This window comes from Eublepharis macularius, chromosome 1, assembly GCF_028583425.1.
Source record: "Eublepharis macularius isolate TG4126 chromosome 1, MPM_Emac_v1.0, whole genome shotgun sequence".
Lineage (NCBI taxonomy): Eukaryota > Metazoa > Chordata > Lepidosauria > Squamata > Eublepharidae > Eublepharis > Eublepharis macularius.
This window is the reverse complement of record NC_072790.1, coordinates 88,296,399-88,317,694: the sequence shown is the minus strand read 5'-3', so window position 1 is coordinate 88,317,694 and position 21,296 is coordinate 88,296,399. Positions and strand designations below refer to the sequence as shown.

The window sequence follows — 21,296 nt, the reverse complement described above, 5'->3', positions numbered from 1 at the left end:
CAAGGTAATTTTTACAAAGTTGTGAGAGCACTCTGAGGACTCAATACTGCTCTTAATAACACGCGAGCCTTCTTTGCCATGTAATAAACATACTGGCAGCCAACACGTTACTTTTAAGGGCAAGTCTACAAGGAGCCTTTGAAAGAATTGAGGATGACTGAAGAAGCCTTCAACTCTCCTCAGTACAGACTCCTGTTGCACTGTTCCTTTACCAGGCCACATCACAGATTCACTAGCCATGAAAATTCTGCACATGGTATTTACCGTCTCAAGGAATGCTTCCCGTTTAACACTAAGGGCTGATTTGCACGTGCATCCATCCACTTGCTGACTGTAATACTCAGTGGGAACTTGCATGTGTGAATGATGAACCATCACACATAAACCTTTTATATCATCCAAGCACTTCATCAGGTTATCTAGATTCTTATCTAATACTTACTTAATAAAACTTCCATCCATCTCTGTTGAATATATCAGTTAGAAGCATAACTCTAACAGTTTTAGCACCAATTTGCTTTATTATACAACAGTCATCCTAACAATACTGGCTAGCTGAGACTTACAGTTGTATCTTTACTACACAAGCATTTTTGCTCTTTAGGATGTTAATGGCACCAGAGGCATTTTTAAAACTTCAAAAATAACTAGTTAGTTTATTTACATTAAAGGGGATAGGTTACGTGAAGTTTGTTTTCCCACCAATTACTTGAGTATACTTTGTTTTTAGTATTCTCTTCTGGGATTAGGAAGGCTGGTACATATTTTCTAGTGCCCCAATCCCCTTCTCTTCACACACCAGTGCTTTCCTTCAGTCCTTAGCTGTATCTGAAGGTCTCCACAGCAGATTTCAATGACACCTGGCCAGGGATCTCTCCACTCTTGGAGCTATCTCCCTGTTTAACTGGGAATTGAAAAAGCTCTTCTCCTTAGAAGATCAACCCTCTCTTTTGGCCTGTTTGGGAGTCTGTGCCTACTACCCAAACCTCCTGCCAACTTTTCCAGTTCTCCTCTCAGTGTTGAAACTGCTTTCCCTGAGGACTCCATCTCTCAACTCTTCTCACAGAATCTCTCTCTCTTCCAGCTACCTCCTCCCTCAGCTCCAGTTACCCAGTCAGATGGCTTTGGAGTAACCTGCCACTCAAAGCAATCTGGCAGTGCAAGGGGTTAACTCTTAACAGTCCTGCATATGTGTATGTACACTAGGGTTGCCAGCCTCCAGGTAGTGGCTGGAGATCTCCTGGAATTACAACTGGTCTCCAGGCCACAGAGATCAGTTCACCTGGAGAAAATGGCTACTTTGGGGGGTAGACTCTATGGAATTATGCCATGCCAAGGTCCTTTCCTTCCCCAAACCCCACTTTCTCAAGGTTTCTCCGTTTCACCCCTCAGATCTCCAGGAATTTCCCAACTTGGAGCTGGCAACCCTAATGTACACAGCCCTTCCAGGCTCCTCTAAAACACACAGACCATCACAGGTATAACTTCTCCAAAGAATAAAAAATGCATTCTTTCATTTAGGAAAGAAAAACAGCTAGAAATGAAGAATGGGTTTAATTTTACTTCCTATGTAAGTAATTATATAGAAGGGAATAAATCAATTGGACAATGTAAAGGAAGCAAGAACAATTTTCCTGAATAAAGGGAATTCAAGGAATGTATTATTTGTTTGCTTAATTTCAGTGGAGTAAGATTTAATGGATTAACTGGTGTGACCAATTAGTTACCATCTCAGTTTCAACTTGAACAGTAGGATGGTAACAAAGTCCCTAGACTTGGGAGGTTTGAAGGACCTGTGTAAGTACAGGGTCATACTGATGTATTACTTCTTGCCTACTCGCATGATATTTGAGGAAGGAGAGACTTATGATGAAAGTGAGGTTTCCAACTCTGGCTAGGGAAATTCCTGAAGATTTGGGGGTGGTGTTTGAGGAGACAGTCTGGCGAGGGAGAGGGAAAGGGAACTTGGCAGGGATGTGGTATCATTCTAGGACTTCTCTTTATCCTAGACTCTGTAGTATACCATAAAGTACATCCTCTGAATCTGCCATTTCCTCCAGAGAAACTGATCTCTATAGCCTGGAGATTGGTTGTAATTACAGGAAACCTCCTGGCCCCACTTTGAGGTTGTTAAACCTGTGGTGGAGCTACCATTTAAGGCTTTTCTTTGTACTAGAGGCACAGGTGTTGAGCTGAAATAAATGTTAATATTCATTAAAATCTGGCTTTTCCCACAATACTCATGGACTGTGAACATTTAAAAATCTTTTTTGTGTTACTGAGATTAATAATTTCCTGAGAATATTATTTATCTCAGTAACACACTCAAAAGATTTTTAAATGTTCACAACTAGTAACAAAGCCTGTTGTGGGGAAAAAAATACAACGGGCTCGAGAAAGGGGAGGGTGGGCAGACGGGCATTGCCTCCTCCTCTATGACTGATCCCGGCCAGGTGAAGGCGGGGGGAAGACATTGCAACCTGCTCTGCTCCTGATCCAGCCAGGTGAAAGGGGTATGGGCATTGCCACCTGCTCCGCTCCTGATCTCAGTCGGGTAAAGGAGGGCAGGCATGCCTCCTGCTCCATGCTTGATTCCAGCTGGGTGAAGGGGGGGCGGGCATTGCCACCTGCTTCACTACTTATCCCAGCTGGGTGAAAGGGGAGCTGGCATTGACACCTGCTCTGTGTCTGATCCCAGCTGGGTGAAGGCAGGGTGGGCATTGCCACCTGCTCCACTCCTGATTCCAGCTGGGTGAAGGTGCAGGGCAGGCATTGCCACCTGCTCCACTCCTGATCCCGGCCTGGTCTTCCTGCCCCAGCGTGCTCTGGGAGGGACAGGCTGCCTCTTCTGGGCTTCCGTCCCCGGCAGCACCCTCTGGAGGTGCACCAGGGTAGGAAGTGAGTTGTCTGCATCACGGTTAGCCTTTTATATAGTAGGGGAGATATGGTTGTCAATTTTCAGGTGAGGCCTGGAGATCTCCCAGAATTTAAACTGATCTCTAGACTACAGAGAGAAGTCCCCCTGGTGAAAATGGCTGCTTTGGCATTATATCCTGCTGAGGTCCCTCTCCACCTGAATCTCCAGGAATTTCTAGAGTTGGCAACTCGACATGGGGACCATTTGATAACAGCACTGTTATCAGTATTTACTGCTATTCTTGTTCACTATTTACATCATGGTTTCTTAGACATCTTTGCCACTATTTATATGACAGGATCCTAAATGAGATTAGATTGAGACACCATTTTGTTACTGCTTTTCTTTTAAACATATAAATGATAGTTAAGAATTAAGATTCAATATTCCTTCCTCTGGAAGCTTTAAAAAGGAGCACTTCTTCATATCCAATGATTTATGTTTTATACCCACCCAAAAGTGGCAGCAAAGGCAATTTAACAAAGCAGTAAAAACAATTTTTAAAATGTAATTCTGTTGTATTAAAAACCAAAAAATGCTATGAGAACAAGCTGTTCCTCTTCCACTCCTGTAGTGCTCATGGCCCCTCTCGGATACACACCTTAAGGGGGTTTGAGTGTGTCCGTGAAGCTGAGAACAATACCATGGGGAGCACAGGTTCTGACAAGAGTCTAAACTCCTAGCAGAGTCACTCAAGGTGGAATGGTCAAAGCGAAGACCACCAGAAGCAGCCACCAGATGCATCCACCAGACTAAGGTGCACCCACCCCCCTTCAGGAATCAACAGTCACATCAGCAGAAGAGATTTGACAGTTCAAATGGTGATGGAGACGGAGGAGTCCTTGAAGGATAGCTACTGGACAGCAGCAATAGTGGAAGATGACACTGACAGAGGAACTTTCACAGACAATAGTAGTGTGACACTTTAGCTAACCCTGGTTAGCACTGTGCAGAAGTTGGCAATGGTAAGCCACTTCTGATAATCTCTTTCATTGAAAATCCTATGATGAAACAATCCAAACCGAAAGAAGATATAATGCTGGGAAAACAGGACCCCCAGGTCAAATACCACTCAATTTGCTAATGGGGAAAAGCCAAGGACAAATACAAATAACACTGCTCTTAAAGACAGGACTGGACTAAGGCCAAAACGAAGTCCAGTTTCTGATGTGAATAGATGCAAAAGGAACATGCAAAGCTACGCAACACATAAAACAGGAACATGAAATGTGAGAAGTATGAATCAAGGAACGCTTTAAATCATAAGACAAGAAATGGACTATTTAAACTGTAATTCTGAGTGTGAGTGAACTAAAGTGGACTGGATTAGGACATTCTCAGTCAGAAAACTGCAAAGTGTTTTACTCCATAAATGATAAACTCAGAAGAAACCATGTTGCTCTAATAGTAAGACAAGATGTAGTGCAAGCAATCAAGAGCTATGGCGCAGTGTGACCAATTAATATCAATGAGACTTCATGAAAGGCTTATCAAGATAACCATCATTCAAGTTTATGCTCTAATTACAGGTGCTGATGAGGAAAAAATGGAAAGCTTTTATGCAAGTGTCCAAGAAGAAATTGATCATACACCTAAATAAGATGTACTGATAATCGTAGGTGAACAGAATGCGAAAATAGGAGACAAAGCAGGATCAAACATTGTTGGAAAATTTGAAATAGAGCTACAAAATGAACCAGGAGAGCAACTTACAGAATTTTCTGAAGCCTAAAACTTGTTCATTGCAAGCAAATGCTTCAGCCAACCTAATAGATGATTGTATACATGGACATCACCAGAAGGCCACTAAAGGAACCAAATAGATTACATAATTAGAAGCAGAAGATAAAGAAGCTCTATTTTTTCTGCTAAAACAAGATCAGGAGCTGACTGTGGTACAGACCATGAATTGTTAATATCAAAAATTAGAATAAAGCTGGAGAGAAACACTAAAAGAATCACAGTGCCAGAATATAATCTAAATAACATTCCTGAAGAATTTAAACAACACGTAAAGAAAAGATTTGCATTACTAAGAACTATAGGCTGAAATCAGAAATATTATCAAAGACGAATGTGCCAAGACTATTCCTTAAACCAAAAGAAATGAGAAGTCTAGATGGAAGACTAATGAAATTCTTAAGATTGCTAAAGACAGATGAGAAGCAAAAGTAAAAGGTGACAGAAATAGAATCAGAATTCTAAATGCAGCTTTTCACCAACTTGCACACAGAGACATAGATCTATTATAATAACCAGTGCAAAAAAATAGAAGAGAACAACAAAAAAGGAAGAACAAGACATCTGTTCCTCCAAATCCAGGAAATCAAAGGGAAATTCAAACCATAGGTAGGGATGCTGAATGATCAACACAGAAATATAGTATCCAATCAGGACAAAATGAAAGATGGAAACAATACACTGAAGGTATGGAAAGATGATGGATTCCTTCAAAGAAGAATCTTTTGATGAAGAGGCTGCCATTTTAGAAAGTGAAATGAAAGCTGCACTCAAAGAAATTAGGAGGAACAAATTACCAGGAGAAGATGGTATCCCAATAGAGCTATTTCAAGCTACAAAATCTTAACAAGAATATGTCAACAAATAGAGAAACAAAACAATGGCCCGCAGACTAGAAAAGTTCAATGTACATCCCATGTCTAAAAAAAAAAGATGCCAAAGGATGCAACAACTCTTGAACCATCACATTAATTTTGCACACAAGCAAAGTAGTGTTCAAAATTCTACAATAAAGATTCCAGCTGTATATGGAACAAGAAATGCCAGATGTTCAATGTGGATTCAGAAAAGGAAGAGGCACTAGAGATCACATTGCAAATTTCCTGTGGCTAATAAAGCATAGCAGGGAATTTCAGAAGAAAATCAACCTGTGTTTTATAGATTATAGCAAAGCTTTCAGCTTTGTGGATCATGAAAAGCTATGGATGGTATTAAAAGATATGGGTGTCCCACAACATCTGTTTGTGTTGATGTGCAATCTGTACTCTGGACAAGAGACTATTGTTACAATAGAATATAGGGGAACAGAATGTTTTCCGATTAGTAAAAGTGTCAGATAATGATGCATATCAGGGGTCCCAACCTTTTTGAACCTGCAAGCACATTTGGAATTCTGAAACAATGTGAAAGCATAGCAACAAAATGGCTGCCACAAAATGGTTGCTGCAGGAGCTGGAGAGGGGCAAAAAATTGCAGCTGCAGCCTACCTACAGTCACACAATGAAGATCCTTGTGCTGTGGAAGCAGTTTCTACCAAAGCAATATTTTTAAAAATCTGGACAGTCAATCTAATCTCCAATGCACAATTAGAAGCCATGCTTGGCACAGGTCCCACCCAGTTTCTAAAAATACTTGGTGGGCACTAAGAAAGGTGTTGGCAGGTACAGTGGTTTCCACAGGCACCACACTGGGGATCCCTGATGTATATTATCTCCCAATCTGTTCAACCTATATGCTGAACATATCATAAGGAAAGCTGGATTAGATTTAGAAGAGGCTTGACTGAAAAATGGTGGAAGCAGGGCTTTTTTTCAGTGGGAATGCAGTGGAATAGAGTTCTAGCACCTCTTGTAACCAGTGCCCCCCCCCCCCCCCACATCTCCAAACAGAGATCAGTTCCCCTGGAGGAAATGGCCATTTTGTAAGGTGGCCTGTTTCTTCCTCATTTTCACCACCTCTTTTCCCAGAAAAAAAGCCCTCGGTGGAAGGAACATTAACAATTAGAAATATGACAAAACTGAAGCTATCTTACTTTGGTCACATGAGAAAACAAGAATCACTGGAAAAGAAAATAATACAAGTAGAGGTGGAAGGCAGGAAAAGAGGAAGACCCTAAGTGAGATAACTTGACTCAATAAAGGAAGCCACATCCTCCAGTTTGCAGGATCTGAGCACAGCTGTTAATGATACGATGGAGGGCTTTCATTCAGAAGGTCACTGTCCGAAGTGACTTGATGGCACATAACACACACAGTGCTTCTGGAAGATAGGGGAGTCAAAAGCTAGCAAAGATCCTCAGCACAGTATTCTATTGATCCTGGTGTTGCTCTCTTCTTAGGGTTGCATTGACCCCACTAGATATATACAGCACACATAATCTAAGCAACAGAAGTTAACACGAGTCACTGAGTGTGGATTTTTTTCTTTCAGTTTGTGTAATATGGGCTGCTTGTCAGTTTCTTCAACAGAGTAGCTCCTCTCCTAGGGCCGTTTTGGGTTGGAAAAATGGCTGCAAAAACTGGAATCCTGATTCGAATATGACCTAAGCTGCCTAATGTCTGATACCTTTTGTTTTCAGCACAAAACTCCCAGGCCACCATGTGGACTCCATAATATATCAACTGACCATCATGAAATACAGCCCCCTAAATTCTGTAAGACTTTTAGGAGAGCATGCTTAGGACTGCTGCCTCAAATGAATTATCCAGATGTGGACTCTTACAGGTTGCCACACTTACTCAAGTTCCACATGCTACAGTGTCTTCAGATATCCCCTCATACAGAAAAGGCTGTTGGACTAATACATAGCCTCAAGCATCTAACAGTTGAGCATGTTGAATGCATCTGCTCATTCTCTATTCTCCAGCCATCTTCTCTGTTGGTAGTGAAGGCTTCCCACAAGGATCGTCCCTCAAAGAGAACAGTCATTCTTTATAGATGCAGAGTTACATAACTTGGTTTTGGAATCTGCCTGAGGCCATTGTCCCATGCGGGAAGATTGACACAACAGCTTATCAAAAATGACTAACTTCCTGCTTATGTTTTACAGGCAAGGTCTCCAGCTATATTCTAGCATGTAACAGCTCAGGTCCATTGATTTTTGCCAGTTTATACCATAAGAGCTTCACTCGGATGTTGCTGTAACACTCTGATGTTACAGTTTTTAAAAAATTATTTTCATTACTAGAGCATTTAGGTACAAGTTATATCCAGCTATAAATTTGGAAGTTTTGTACATCAAATATTGCATTTTACAATTTCTTGATTAACAAGCCGCTCCTCTTTGTATTAAAGAGTGACATAACTTTTTGTTACTAAAAATAAAAGTTATGAAATTTTAAATTGTGTTACTGAATCAGTTATTTAAAATTGGTGCATTGCTAGTGGCCCAGTGTCAGTGCTGAACCAGAGCTTGTTGCTAGACAGTTATGGTGATATAATTTTAAATATTGCAGCACACTGAGAGTTCAGAATAGCTAGTCCACTGTTAGGCCATAGCAGTTAAAACAGCTGCATATTTAAAACACAACTATGTATGTATTAAGATAATAAATTAGCCTATCAAATCCCAGATTTGGTGAGGCTGAAGTTGTCGAAAAAGCTGCATTTACATTTGAAGAGGGTGTCCACAATACCATAGACAAGGACTAAGAAAATAGTGCTGTCAGTGGTGAAGATCTACCTAGCCTTTACAGTGAGCAAAGCTTCGGGGAAAGATGTATGATAAATATCTGAAGTTTGGTAGGTCTTTCACCTTAAATATTTAAATTCTTTATGAGCAGGGCTCATTGATGTTACCTGCCCCGTATGGTCTGGGTTTGAAAGTGTATTTTGCATAACTTGAAAAATTTCCCCATGCATATACCTCTCATCTGCTGGTCGATGGAAGTGAAACATTTTTGCCCTGCTAAACTCTTATAAATATGTAACGTTCTTCTTCTGAATTCAATACATTGTAAAAGCACTTAACTTTGCCCTTTTACACACCTCAGAAGCAGAGCATGTTGTGCTTTCCACAAGTAAGAAAAGGACTTCAAGATTTAGGACACAGATATTTTTATTCCTGACTTCTTTATGGAAGAAAAGTACAGTGTGTTAGAAAGCTTAAGTGGTAGGATGCAATAGCGAAAGAATGAGATCACTATTTTTAACTCAACAGCTTCCAGTAGATGAACTTATCTGCTTCTTGTCAGAATTACCACAGCACGCCATAGTTGCAAAGAGTGTTGTGTCGTCCCCACCTCCAGCAATTTTTAGTTTTGAAGTTCCATATATATATATATGAAAAAATTATATTATGAAAAAAATGTCATATTTGGAATAAACAAATATGACAATTTTTTCATAAAAATGGAGTTGAAATGTTATGTTTTAAGAATACTGGTATTCAGCCCAGTTGATTTAATAGGATTTTTTGGGTCTATTTGTAATTTTATAGCATCACTACATGCAGGGCCAATGGGGGGGGGGGGAAATCAAGAGGTCCATTGCCTGAGCCTCAAGCTCAAAAGTGGCCTCAGATTTAGAGACATGTTAATTTTTTGGCATTTATGATTTTTTAAATGAACATAATGCACTGTCATTCTTTATTATGGCTGTGTGTTATGTGCTATTAAATCACTTCTGACTCATGATGACCCTATGAATTAATGCCCCTCCAAAACATCCTATCGTTGACAGCCTTGCTCAGGTTTTCCAAACTGAAGGCCATGGCTTCCTTTATTGAGTTGACCCATCTTATTTTATTTATTTATTTATTACCATATTTATATGCCACTCTTCTCCTGAAACATAAAATTCAAAGTGACTTACAAACAAAAGGCACAGAAAATACAAGATAAGCACAACCACTCAAAATACCAAAGTATCAGTTCTGATACTTGTTAACCACAAAATTCAAAATTGGAGAAAAACACTACAACCACCACCAGAGACCCCCCCCCCAATCATCTATGAAATAAAAATAATCTTTGTCCGATACCTCTGCCAATTAGAAATCATTGTGCTTCTCATATAGTGTCCTAACAGTAGCTTCTTGTCCAAAGTACAGGTTGCACATCAAAGCAATTAGATTTTGTGGTACACGCATGTCTTTTAAAGCCATCCATAGCTTTTTATGATCCACACAATCAAAACCCGGGTGGTTTTCCGCTCCTAGCTTTGCTATAAACACAAGCTGATTTTCTTCTGAAATTCTCTGCTGTGCAAAATAGTGTGAGTTGCTCTCCTGCTTTGCTTTGTAATTCTAGTTCAAATTTCTCAACAATATTCAGTTCTTTGTTTCCTTCTTTTGTGTTCGTCACCTGTGATTATTGGCGCATCTTGTTTATGATCTAAAACTGGAAGCGGCCTGGACTGCTCTGGACCCACAAGGATTTACTTTCTTTTTATTGCACAACACACATCCATCCCCAGGCATGCACTTAAATTGTTCTTAATCAGAAGTTCATCCTATTAACTCCCATTTAAGTCATCTTTACATTATGCAGATGATACCCAGCTCTGTACCTCATTATCCAAATCCCCTGGTGATGCAGCACAGGTACTGAGTCACTGCCTGACTGCTGCTGTCAATTGGAGGAAAGCAAACGAACTGGAATTGAACCCAGACAAGATGGAAGAGATACCGGTTGGAAAAGCAGAGATCTTGAAGGACATTGTGTTTCCAACCAATGGGCTTTAGTTGACACTGGCTGACTCAGTTAAGAGCCTGTGGGTTATACCAGACCCAGCACTGCTGCTAGAGAAGCAAGTAAATGTAGCTGCAAAAAAGGCTTTCTCACAACTCGCACTAACCTGGAAGATAGCCCGCTACCTTGACGTGGCTCATCTAGCCACCTGGATTCATGTACAGTAACAGAGACTAGACTACTGTAATGCACACTACACAGGTTTTCTCTCTAAGTCTATTCGGAGACTTCAGTTGGTGCAGAATGCTGCAGCTTTACTCAGGAGCTAGGTGCAGCAAGCATATCACTCCCGTTCTGCAGTCACTCTATTGGCTTTCAGTCAGTTACCAAGCTGAATTCAAGGTAATGACTATCACATTTAAAGCCCTTCACGGCCTTGGCCCCTCATATCTGTACAACTGCCTCTCTTCATGTTCTGCCATGGCAGCTTCACTCCTCCAAACAGGGCCTTCTGCAAATATCATCCTGTCATTGGGCAAAATCAACAGCTGCCTGCACGTGTGCTTTCTCTGTGGTAGCCCCCACCTTGTGGAATGACCTGCCTGAGGTGTTCAGGAAAGGCCCCATTCTCCTGGCGTTCTGCAAACTATGCAAAATTGAATTATTCAGGAGGGCTTTCTACGCAGATTACAAGACAGTGTCATAAGAAATAGCTCAGAGATATGCCTTGGTAGGAACAGGGACTAAACACTATGCTACTGGGTACCATCTACTGGTGTAGATATACATCTACTAGCAGGTTTCCACACTGTGAAAAATGCCATGGAAATATTCTGTTTCAGATTGATTCCAGCTCTGTGTTTGGCTTTAAGTTTAATTTTTTCCGCTACCATTCCCTATTGTATGTTTCCTAGAATGTTCTACTTGTTGTTCACTATTGTACTTTGCTCAGTGAATGTCTTAGCTGTTGATTATATTGTATTTTCACTCATACTGTTGTAATCCGCCTTGGATGCCAGTGAGAAAGGCAGTCTATAAATAAAATTATTATTACCATTATGGAAGTTTAAGTTTGCACAAACACATTTGCTATGCAACCTAATCTTAGAAATATTTTCTCAGATAGCCTATTGAGGCTTACTCCTGGATAGTTGCACATAGGATTGTAGATCCTGTGCAGAGAGAAGGCATTCCCAATGCATACTCTCCCCGTTGCTGTTTAATATCTATATGCACCCCCTTTCCCAGCTGGTGTGGAGCTTTGGACTTGGGTGTCATCAATATGCAGATGACACCCAGTTATGCCTGATGATGGCCAGCCGGCCTGGCTCGGTCCCGGATGTTCTGGAACATGCCTTTGATGCTGTGACTGGTTGGTTGAAACACAGTCAACTGAAATTAAATCATACGAAGACAGAGGTCCTGTATTTAAGTTGCCAGGTTTGGGGGGGGGGTAGGTGCCGGACTCCGACTCCCAAACCTTGATGGGCGCCACTTACGCAAGTGTCATTGGTTAGGAATCTGGGGGTGATTCTGGATGCCTCCTTGAAAATGGAGGCTCAGGTAGCAGCAGTTGCTGGGTCCTCTTTTTTTAATTTACAACAGACCAGACAGCTTGTCCCGTACCTCTGTCAGCAGCGATCTAGGCAACTGTCACTTCTAGGCTGGACTACTGTAACTCACTCTATGTGGGGCTTCCCTTGAGCCTGACCCAGAAACTGCAGCTGGTTCAAAATGCAGGAGTGCGTGTTATTGTAGGAGCACTAACTGGAGTGCATATAATGCCTATATTGCACCAGCTGCATTGGCTGCCAGTGGAGTACCGCATCAGGTTCAAGGTTTTGGTATTAACCTACACAGCCCTATGCAGACTGGGACCAGCGTATCTGCGAGACCGCCTCTCCCCATACGTGCTCCGATTGGGAGAGAAACATGTATTGGTGGTACCTGGCCTAAGGAGGCCCACCTGAGCTCAACCACAACTAGGGTATTCTCGGTCCTGGCTCCAGCCTGTTAGAATTCTCTGTCCACTGAGACCAGTGCCCAGCAGGATATGTTAGCGTTTCGCTGGGCCTGTAAGGGAGATATTCCATCAGGCATATGGTTGAGGTCGGGCTTGGCCTCCACCAGTCAAAAAAATTGATAAAAAAATCTGAATCCCTCCCTACTAAAGTTGTCCACCACCTTATCTTGTCATGCTGTGTCTGCTGCTATTGATTGCCACCATCTGACTGTATATTTTCCTGGCATGAATGTTTCTTAAAAATCTATTTATGGTTTTAATTGTATAAATTAATTTTAATGTGTGTTAAAATGTTGTAATCCACCCTGAGCCCTTCATGGAGAGGGTAGAATAGAAATCCAAAGAAAATAAATAAAAATAAATAAAATACTTGATTTCCATGCTTCCAAATTAGTGCCCGTGTATTACTATGTTAGTCCATCAGAGAGTAAATATCATTAAGATTTCAGCCCAGTAGCACCTTAAAGACAACTAGATGTCCAAGGTATGAAGTTTCTTATCTGACAAAAGGAGATTTGATTCTTGAAAGCTCACACCTTGGAAATCTAACTGGTCTTTAAGGTGCTACTGGAGCCGAATATTGTTCTTCTACTGCAGACTAACAAGGCAACCCATCTGAAACTAAAACAGAACCCTTACGCTTAATACTGATACTGTTTTACTAATCCCTGTAAGAATATGGGGCGAAAGTGTAGCCTTTTAATATTGCGGGGCTTTGATCTGTTTCAAGTATCCGAAGGGTACGCCACAGCCGGCCTCCAGCCCACTAAGTGGCGCCCTGGAGCCGTTTAGCGGTGGGGACGCCTGATTTCTCGCGCATGCTCCACGCGGGCGGAGAGCTGGAAAGCTCCCCGGGCCGTTGGGAAGCGGGGCCAGCGCGCAGGGATGATGGGCGCCCGGGTGACGCGCGTGTTTAAGCTCTTTAACCTGGAGAGCCGAGCCCACCGCGAGATCGGCAAGGCGAAGCCGGCGGCAGCCCCGCGACACCCCGGCGCAGCTTCCCAGCCCGGTGAGTTTGGCCCTGCTTAAGCCGTTCGGGGGTAAGCCCGCCGCCGAGCAAATCGCACTTCGCCTTCTTCTCCGGGTGCGGCACTTCGCTCGGGAGCTTCTTCCGCCAAGGGCAGATGAATGGGTGGCTGGGCGCCGAGGGGCTGCTCCTCCGGCATTTACGGGGTTATCCAGCCGAAGCATGGTCCCTGCGCGCACGATAAATAGGACTAAGACGCAGAGCCTGTGATTGGGAGGCGACGCGACCGCCACAGCGGGGAAGGCCCCCGTGACATTGAACCGCTTGTCTTGTCTGTCCTCGCCGTTTGGAAGCGGCGCGCTGTGTCCCGCGCCCTTCTGATCGCGCTTTTAAGGCTTTTTCCCGAGGGCGCGTGCGTGACGTGGCTGATCTGCTGCGATTTGCAGCCTGGGAGTTGTAGTTTGACTTAAGTGCTGGACGCTGAGTATGTTGCTGCGCTAGAAAGGAGATGTAAAGGTCTGTTAGTATTTGATGGATTCCCGGTTCTATCAGTTATTTCCCCCTACCCACTACAAACATGCTTGGAATAGCATTATTTTCCAGTCCTGTTTCATTTTAGTTAGCAAGAGCATTGCGGCTAGATATTTTTATAGTGTTTAAGATTGGTGTTTCAAAATCTTGAAGGTGGTATTTTAGAAGGTGCAGTGTAAAGCTGCCTAATGCATATGTTTTACTTACAGAAGGTAAGAAAATCAATGTGTATTAGCTTGCATAGCTGGAAGTGTACTTGCTCAATATATTTTAACTTCGAGCACTTTACCACCACTGCTATATTCATTATTTATATAGCATTTAGGATTTGCAGTCTCAAGGCAGGGGCCAAAGTGTTACAACTGATCTCTAAACTACAGAGATCAGTTCTCTTGGAAGAAATGGCAGCTTTGGAAGGAGGACTTTATGGTAGCTCATCCCACCTGAGTTCTTTCCTCTCCTCAAACTCTGACCTCCCAACAGGGTTGCCATCTCCAAGTTGGGAAATTCCTGGAGATCTGGGGGATGAAACCTGGAGAAACCTGGAGAAAGTGGGGTTTGGGGAGGGAAAGGGCCTTGGCATGGCATAATTCCATAGAGTCCACCCCCTAAAGTAGCCATTTTCTCCAGGGGAACTGATCTTTGTGGCCTGGAGACCAGTTGTAATTCCGGGAGATCTCCAGCCACTACCTGGAGGCTGGCAACCCTACCTCCCAAGGCACCACCCCCAAATCTCCAGGAATTTTGCAAGCCAAATGTGTTCAAAGCCAAATGTGTTTTGCAAGCCAAAATGTGTTCAAAGTGGATCACACATTTTATCTTGTAATCCTTACAACCATTCTGGAGGGTGGTACTGTTATCCTAATTTATAGATGAAGGTCTGAGAGGGAGCAACACAGATATGTATGTGATTGGGAAAGATCTTATTTTACTTCATTTATACCCTGCCTTCCCCCCATCCCCCAGTGGCTACCTCAAAGCAGTTTACATCATTCCTATCTCCTCCAGTTTATCCTCACAGCAACTCTATGAGATAGTTTAGGCTGAGTATGTGTAACTGGACCAAAGTCATCCAGGGAGCTTCTATGGCAGAGCAGGGTTCAGTCTTGGGTCTCCCAGTTTGTAGTCCTACTCTACATCATGCTGGCTGCCTCAGGAAGAAGCAGCTGGAGCTTCTTCCTGGGCCTTTTTGGCAAAAGAGCCAGTGTGGTATAGTGGTGAAGGTATTAGAGTACAATATGGAAGTACCTACGGTCCCTCTCATTATAACCTATTTCAGAAAGTTGTTGTGAGGATAAAATAAGGAAAGAGGAATCATTTTCACCACGCTGTGCACCATGGAGGAGTTGTTTAGCTTCTCCTGCTTCATGGCTTTAATAGTAGCTGTTGCTAGGTAGCTGACAGTGTTCTCCATTACCACCAAATGATGTTTTCCCCATTTTGGAGGATGACTGACCTAAAATGATCTGGGACTAATTGCTTTGTGGACACTGGTCCTGGACCATGTGCGTTATTGGTTAAACCTACTGAGGTATTGTGCTGAAAAATGGGAATTTCAAAACTACCTCCAAAATTCTTTCCTGAAGTGGGGCAATACTGACTCAGAGAGTATTTGTATTAGTTTTTACACATGGTTTGTATTTTGTATGAATACGTGCATATTTTAAAATGTATCTTGAATGATTTTTTTTAGTGATTTCCTTACAGAATTGCAATACATTGTTAATGCCAGGAAAGAGATGAGAAAACTTAGTGTTTTATGCTGTAAATCTGTCATTTCTTAGACCCTGATCAATTCCAAGAAGAAATTAAGAAGAAAGATGAACATCTTCATACATTATTAAAAGATGTTTATGTTGATTCCAGAGATCCACCTGTGAATGTGAGTCAGTCTTCTTGCAGTGCACACTTCCAATGTTCTTTATCAGAGAAACAACAGTAATAGTTGTAGATTCTGTTATGACAGATGTAATATTAGGTAATGTTAAGCTGTGTGTTACCTTTTGTGTTATGTGGTTTTTAAAATTTATGATTGTCATAAATTATGAAATGTGCTTATATTATTCCTCATATATGGGTACGTGTACTCTCATTGTCAGTTCTTAATGCAGATTTGCTTTCAGGGGTCTGTTTAGCTACTAAATGCAAAGGTCCCATTTTCATGCACTCATCTTCTTTAACAAATCTCCTTAATGGTTCCTTGCTCTTCTTGGAGAACTCAGTTGACCCTTACTGCTTTTCATTTTGGTATTACTTTTCAGCAGCTGTTAATAGACTCTTACATTCCCAAAATAAAGCAGAATCTAAATATTGTTTTTATATTCTCCCATATATCTTGGGACGGAGAAATAGAACAGAATCCTGTGCTGTTTCCATGGTAACAAGATATTCTGGGTTTGCTAGGTAAGCTACTAGAATTTCTAGGGAAGCAGTACAAGATCACTTCGGGCTACAATTCTAAGCATGTCAAATAAGAATAGATGCCATTGAATTCAAGGCTGACTTTTGAGTAGGCATGGTAAAGGTTTGGCAGATATGGTAGTCAACTTGAACAGGTCAATGGTTGTTGTGGGTTTTCCGGGCTGTATTGCCGTGGTCTTGGCATTGTAGTTCCTGACGTTTCGCCAGCAGCTGTGGCTGGCATCTTCAGTGGTGTAGCACCAAAAGACAGAGATCTCTCAGTGTCACAGTGTGGAAAAGATGTAGGTCATTTGTATCTACTCAGGAGGGGTGGGGTTGAGCTGAGTCATCCTGTAAGAGTTTCCCAGGGTGTGGAATGCTAATGGCGGGAGGCTTCACTGTATCCTGAGGAGGTTCTTTTGCATATGGATTGGTGCTTGATGTGCTAATCTTCTCTGCAGGGCTATTGTCAAGGATAGAATGTTTTGTTAGCCTGGTGTTTTTCAGAACTGGCAACCATGCTCGGTTCATTCTTAAGGTTTCTTCTTTCCTGTTGAAGTTTTGCTTATGCTTGTGAATTACAATGGCTTCCCTGTGCAGTCTGACAAAGTAGTTGGAAGTGTTGTCCAGTATTTTGGTGTCCTGGAATAAGATACTGTGCCCTGTTTGAGTTAGGCTATGTTCACAGGTTGAACAGGTCACTCAGTGGGGAAAAGAACATTACTTCCAGACTACATTTACTAACCATTCCTGTTCCGCTCCAAAAGTGCCTGTGCATCTTTAAGTGCCTTCTGTTTTGTAATTTCTTAGTTGCCATGCCTTGATGTGCCCCTCTCCCTTTCCTCCGACTCCCATCAATGTACTAATAAGACAGCAGGAGGTAAAATGCGGGTTATGGAGGTAGCCAGGCTAATACATGCTTCAGAATTTGGTGAGATCATAACCAAAAAAATCACGCACGTCCTCACTGAGCATTAACATTCCTTGCGAAGCCACTTCCGCTGCACTCGTTGCAAGGAATTCTAGAGGAAATATAGAAGTCTTGTGAAACAAAATCGAAGTATCTAATAAAGATGTTTATCAGTTACCAATAAGCTAATGCACAGATATTCTATGAAAAAGTAGTTGCTGGCAGCACAGCATATAAAGTTGGAAAGGGGACAGAAAGGAATAATCTAGGCAGCAGTGAGGGGTACCATGATTTTGCTACCAACATTCAGAGGGGTTGCACACCTATTTCACTTTCCAGAGCTGGTGGGTATAGTGTCTAGAGTGAAGGACTAGGATCTGGGTCACCCAGGTTCAGATCCCCGCTTTGCCATGGAAGCTTGCTGGGTGATCTTGGGCTGGCCACATACTTCCAGCATAACTTACCTCATAGGGTTGTTGTGAGGACAAAATGGAGGCGAGGACAATGATGTAAGCTATTTGGGTCTTCACTGAGGAGAAAGGTGGATTATAAATGAAGTAAAATAAAAAATAATCAGCTACAAGAAAACTATGTTCAAACAAGGAGTTTTTTAGATTGTAAGTTTCTCTGGGGCGGGATCATTCTGTTTTTTTTTTAAAAATTACTCTTTAAGTCTATTATGGCACTTTATTAATAATAAATCGTTGAGGGTTGTAAGGGATCATGGAGGGGGGTGGGAAATTAAATCCCCCCCCCCCGTCCACAATGCTGTAAGCGACTTGAGGAGACCAATTTCCCATCTCAATTTTTTATTTTCTTTGTTTTTCTCTGTAACTGACACTAAACTGCCTCACAGGTCCCTGCATCCAGAGCAGTAATGAGCATCCTCTGGCACTGGGTGTCTCCCTCTTTTTAACCTACAAATGTTTTTCTACATTATTGGGGTGGGGGAGTCCAACTAGTATACCAAAAATCCTACCTTGTCTGTGAATGGCCCTGATTATCTGTCTTCCCAGCAGGCACGAAATAATACAATTTGTCATTGGAGGAAGTGATAATACTGGACAGGCTCGAAATTTTTGGAAGCATTTACTTCCCTGCTTGTTTGTTTCTTCTTCTCTGTTTCTTTTGTTGTTTTAATCCAAACAATGTGCCAAGCATATACGTTTTATTTCTGAAATTAGCTTCATTTCTCTGCCTGAGCCTGAGTGGTGCCGCATTGGGAATCTATCAACCATATGTAAGATGTTCTGAATTCCTCGGAGAAATGGCAGGATACAAATATACTACTACTGTGGCTGACTATAATTAGTTTAAATATACATGTGCAAAATAGTGTTGGTGAGAAAAGCTTTACTTATAAAAATGCATTCTTCTACCTAGCTATTAGCAGTAGAGGATCCCTGCATTCCTCTCTGCCTCATCATTCAAATGGTTTAAATGCCAAGTAAGTGATTACTTGGGATCATCCAGTCACAGTTTCATTCATAGTAAGTGTAGATGATAATTAAGTCAATAAAAACTGTGTTGATAAACTCTTAATCTTCATATCTGCTTGGTGCTTTGTATTGAGCTGCTTGTAGCACAGTGGTTAAGAGGTTGGGCTGTGAATCAGCACTCTGCTGGTTTAAATCCCACTACTGCCCTGAGGTTGGTAGGTGGCCTTGGGTACGCTGCTTCTCTCAGCTCCAGCTCTTCAGCTGTACGGTGGGGATAATAATAACACTGACTTTCTTCACAGCTCTGAGTGGGGCACTAATCTGTCTAGAAGAGTGGTATATAAGCACAGTTGTTGTTATTGTAGTCTCTGGAGGATGTTGTGCTGGTTAACATGTTAATAATACAGAAACTACCTAGTAGGATCATACTTACAGCAACAAACAGTACATAGTAGTAAAGTGTATAGTCCCTATCCCTTTATTGATGCATCTCTTTGAGACTACTTCCTTACAGTACAGCCTTTGTGTCTGATTACAAAGCTCTCTTGATTTCAACACTGAATGACTTCCAATTCAATGTTTGGACTGGTATTGATAAATAACAATGTTTAATATGAGGAATTGGGGGTGGGGCTAAGGCCCATCAGTAGAGCACTTGCTTTGCGTGTTGAAGGTGCCAGATTCAGTCCCAAGCATGTATTTGTTTGTCTGTTGACAGCCTGCTTTCCTCCCCAGTAGGGACTTAGTGATGTTGCATCCATTTAATGTTCACAGCCACTCCATGGCGGGAGGTTAGGCTGTGAGAGAGTGACTGGCTCAAGGTCAACCAGCAAGCTTCCGTGGCAGAGTTTTTCAGATCCTACTCTAACACTCCAGTTAAGAGATGAAAGGCCTGAAAGACTTGAGCCCCCAGAGAGCTACTTCCAGTCAGAGTAGATAATAATGACTTTGGTAGGCAAATGGTCTAACTCAGAATAAGGTGGTTTCATGGAATTGTATATGTGACATTAATAGGTTTGTTCACACATGCAGGTCACTATTTGCTGCATATGTACAATATCTTTTGTGAGCAGTGTGTTGTAAGACAAGTGCCAGTTTATCATGGTTCTTTATTTTTTAGTGTAGAAATGAATAATTATTTACAGACTTGTTTGTTCTGTTTAATAGCATATAACTTAAACTTTAGGACAGGGAATACCTGCATCTTGTGTACTAAAGTCTAACAATTTTTTTTTTAATTTCCCCTGCTCTAGGTAATAAACAATGAAAGAAGTCTCCCATCTAAAACAGAGGAGCGCCGACTTACAAAAGCTGGCCAGCTTGGTCACCTAGATGTTAAGACTATTCCCAAAGGCAAAATCTCAGTAATTGAGGCTTTGGCCCTTCTCAATAATCATAATCGTTCTCCAAATAAATGGACTGCAGAGACCATAGCAAAGGAATATAGTCTAGAACTGAAGGATGTGACTGCCCTCTTAACATATTTCATTCCTTTTTCTGTGGAGATCTTTCCTCCTCAAGACAAGAAAGCCTTACAATCTAGATAAAAATGTCTGCCAAATCTTGATGGATGGATATCTTTATTCTATTTCCCCTTTCTCCTACCTAAAAACTGAAAATGTGTCTTATTTAAGTGGTATCTGCAGCCTCTGGTCACTGTCATAACCCATCCTTCACATGACACTGTGACATAAGGGACAAACCTTAGCAAAATTGGTGAAGAGGCCCAAGCTATTATAAAAATGTCAGCTGTCTGAAGAACAATTTCTTACAAAACAGTTGTGTATTAAACAGACCTTAAACAAACAAAAAATCATTATCTTTTTGTGTGCTGCACACAAGAACATCATTCTGTAAACAGTTACAATTAAAGCAAAGCAGAGTTGCAGTGTTTTTTTTCTAAGAAATGAGTGTGTGTGTTCTCGTTCAGTCCTTGTATCTGGTAAATGAGGGCGCTAAAGAACAAAGGAAGAAAATTGAGTTGGGTTTGGCATTCTTTTAGTTTAGACATAATTACTTCTGTTTAAAAACAAAACTGGTATTCAGGCCAAATGCAGTTTTGCTCTGTTAGTTTACTGGATGTAATCAGTAAACCTCAAACTGTCAGTAATTTATTGGCAGTGTGTCCCATAAGAAACCAATTATGCTACTGTATGACTCAAGTTTTCAATGAGGATTTTGTGCTTTATTCTGGACTACAAATCTGTATCCATCCGGATGAAACTCGTGGGTTCAGTACTGAGGTCTCACAATGCTTATTATATTTGGCTATGAATGCTGTTATGCTTCACAAAAAAAATGGCATTGAAATAACTAGGAAGTCTGACTAGGACGACCTCTTTAGGAAAGGGCTTCTGAAAATCCAAAAGTTAGAGGAAAGCCAAAAGAAAAAGCTTGTCATGTAGAGCTAAGAAGTGTTGCATCCATTAAAACTTTCTCCTACAGGACTCTTAACGGTACATAAGCCTAGTCCTCCTTATCATGCGCTCACTTTAGGGCTAAGTCAAACATTACGAAGTCCACCTGATGTATGCTTGGCTGTCTCAAGAACTTTAGGTCACATGTGCCCATTTCCTGAGTGTGCAGGAGCACAATTTTAATCAGAGCCACTGTAAAGAAGGAGAGAAGGTTTAAGCCTTCCTCTGCCCATATCATTTTCTCATCTTGATATGCCCCCCAGGAACAGTTTCAGGTCAGTAAAACACCTTGTGTGTGCGTGCGTGCATGTGCGTGTGTGTC

General features: G+C 41.7%; 1 protein-coding gene across 1 annotated transcript; it reads left to right on the top strand.

Moving 5' to 3' along the window:
* The first annotated feature begins 13,155 nt into the window (after positions 1-13,155).
* NDUFAF4 (NADH:ubiquinone oxidoreductase complex assembly factor 4) lies at positions 13,156-20,434 on the top strand. Its single transcript, XM_054991130.1, has 3 exons — positions 13,156-13,319; positions 15,593-15,690; positions 19,811-20,434. The coding sequence occupies exons 1-3, from the start codon at positions 13,196-13,198 to the stop codon at positions 20,102-20,104; spliced, it is 516 nt and encodes a 171-aa protein (XP_054847105.1). The 5' UTR covers positions 13,156-13,195; the 3' UTR covers positions 20,105-20,434.
* The last annotated feature ends 862 nt before the right edge of the window (positions 20,435-21,296 follow it).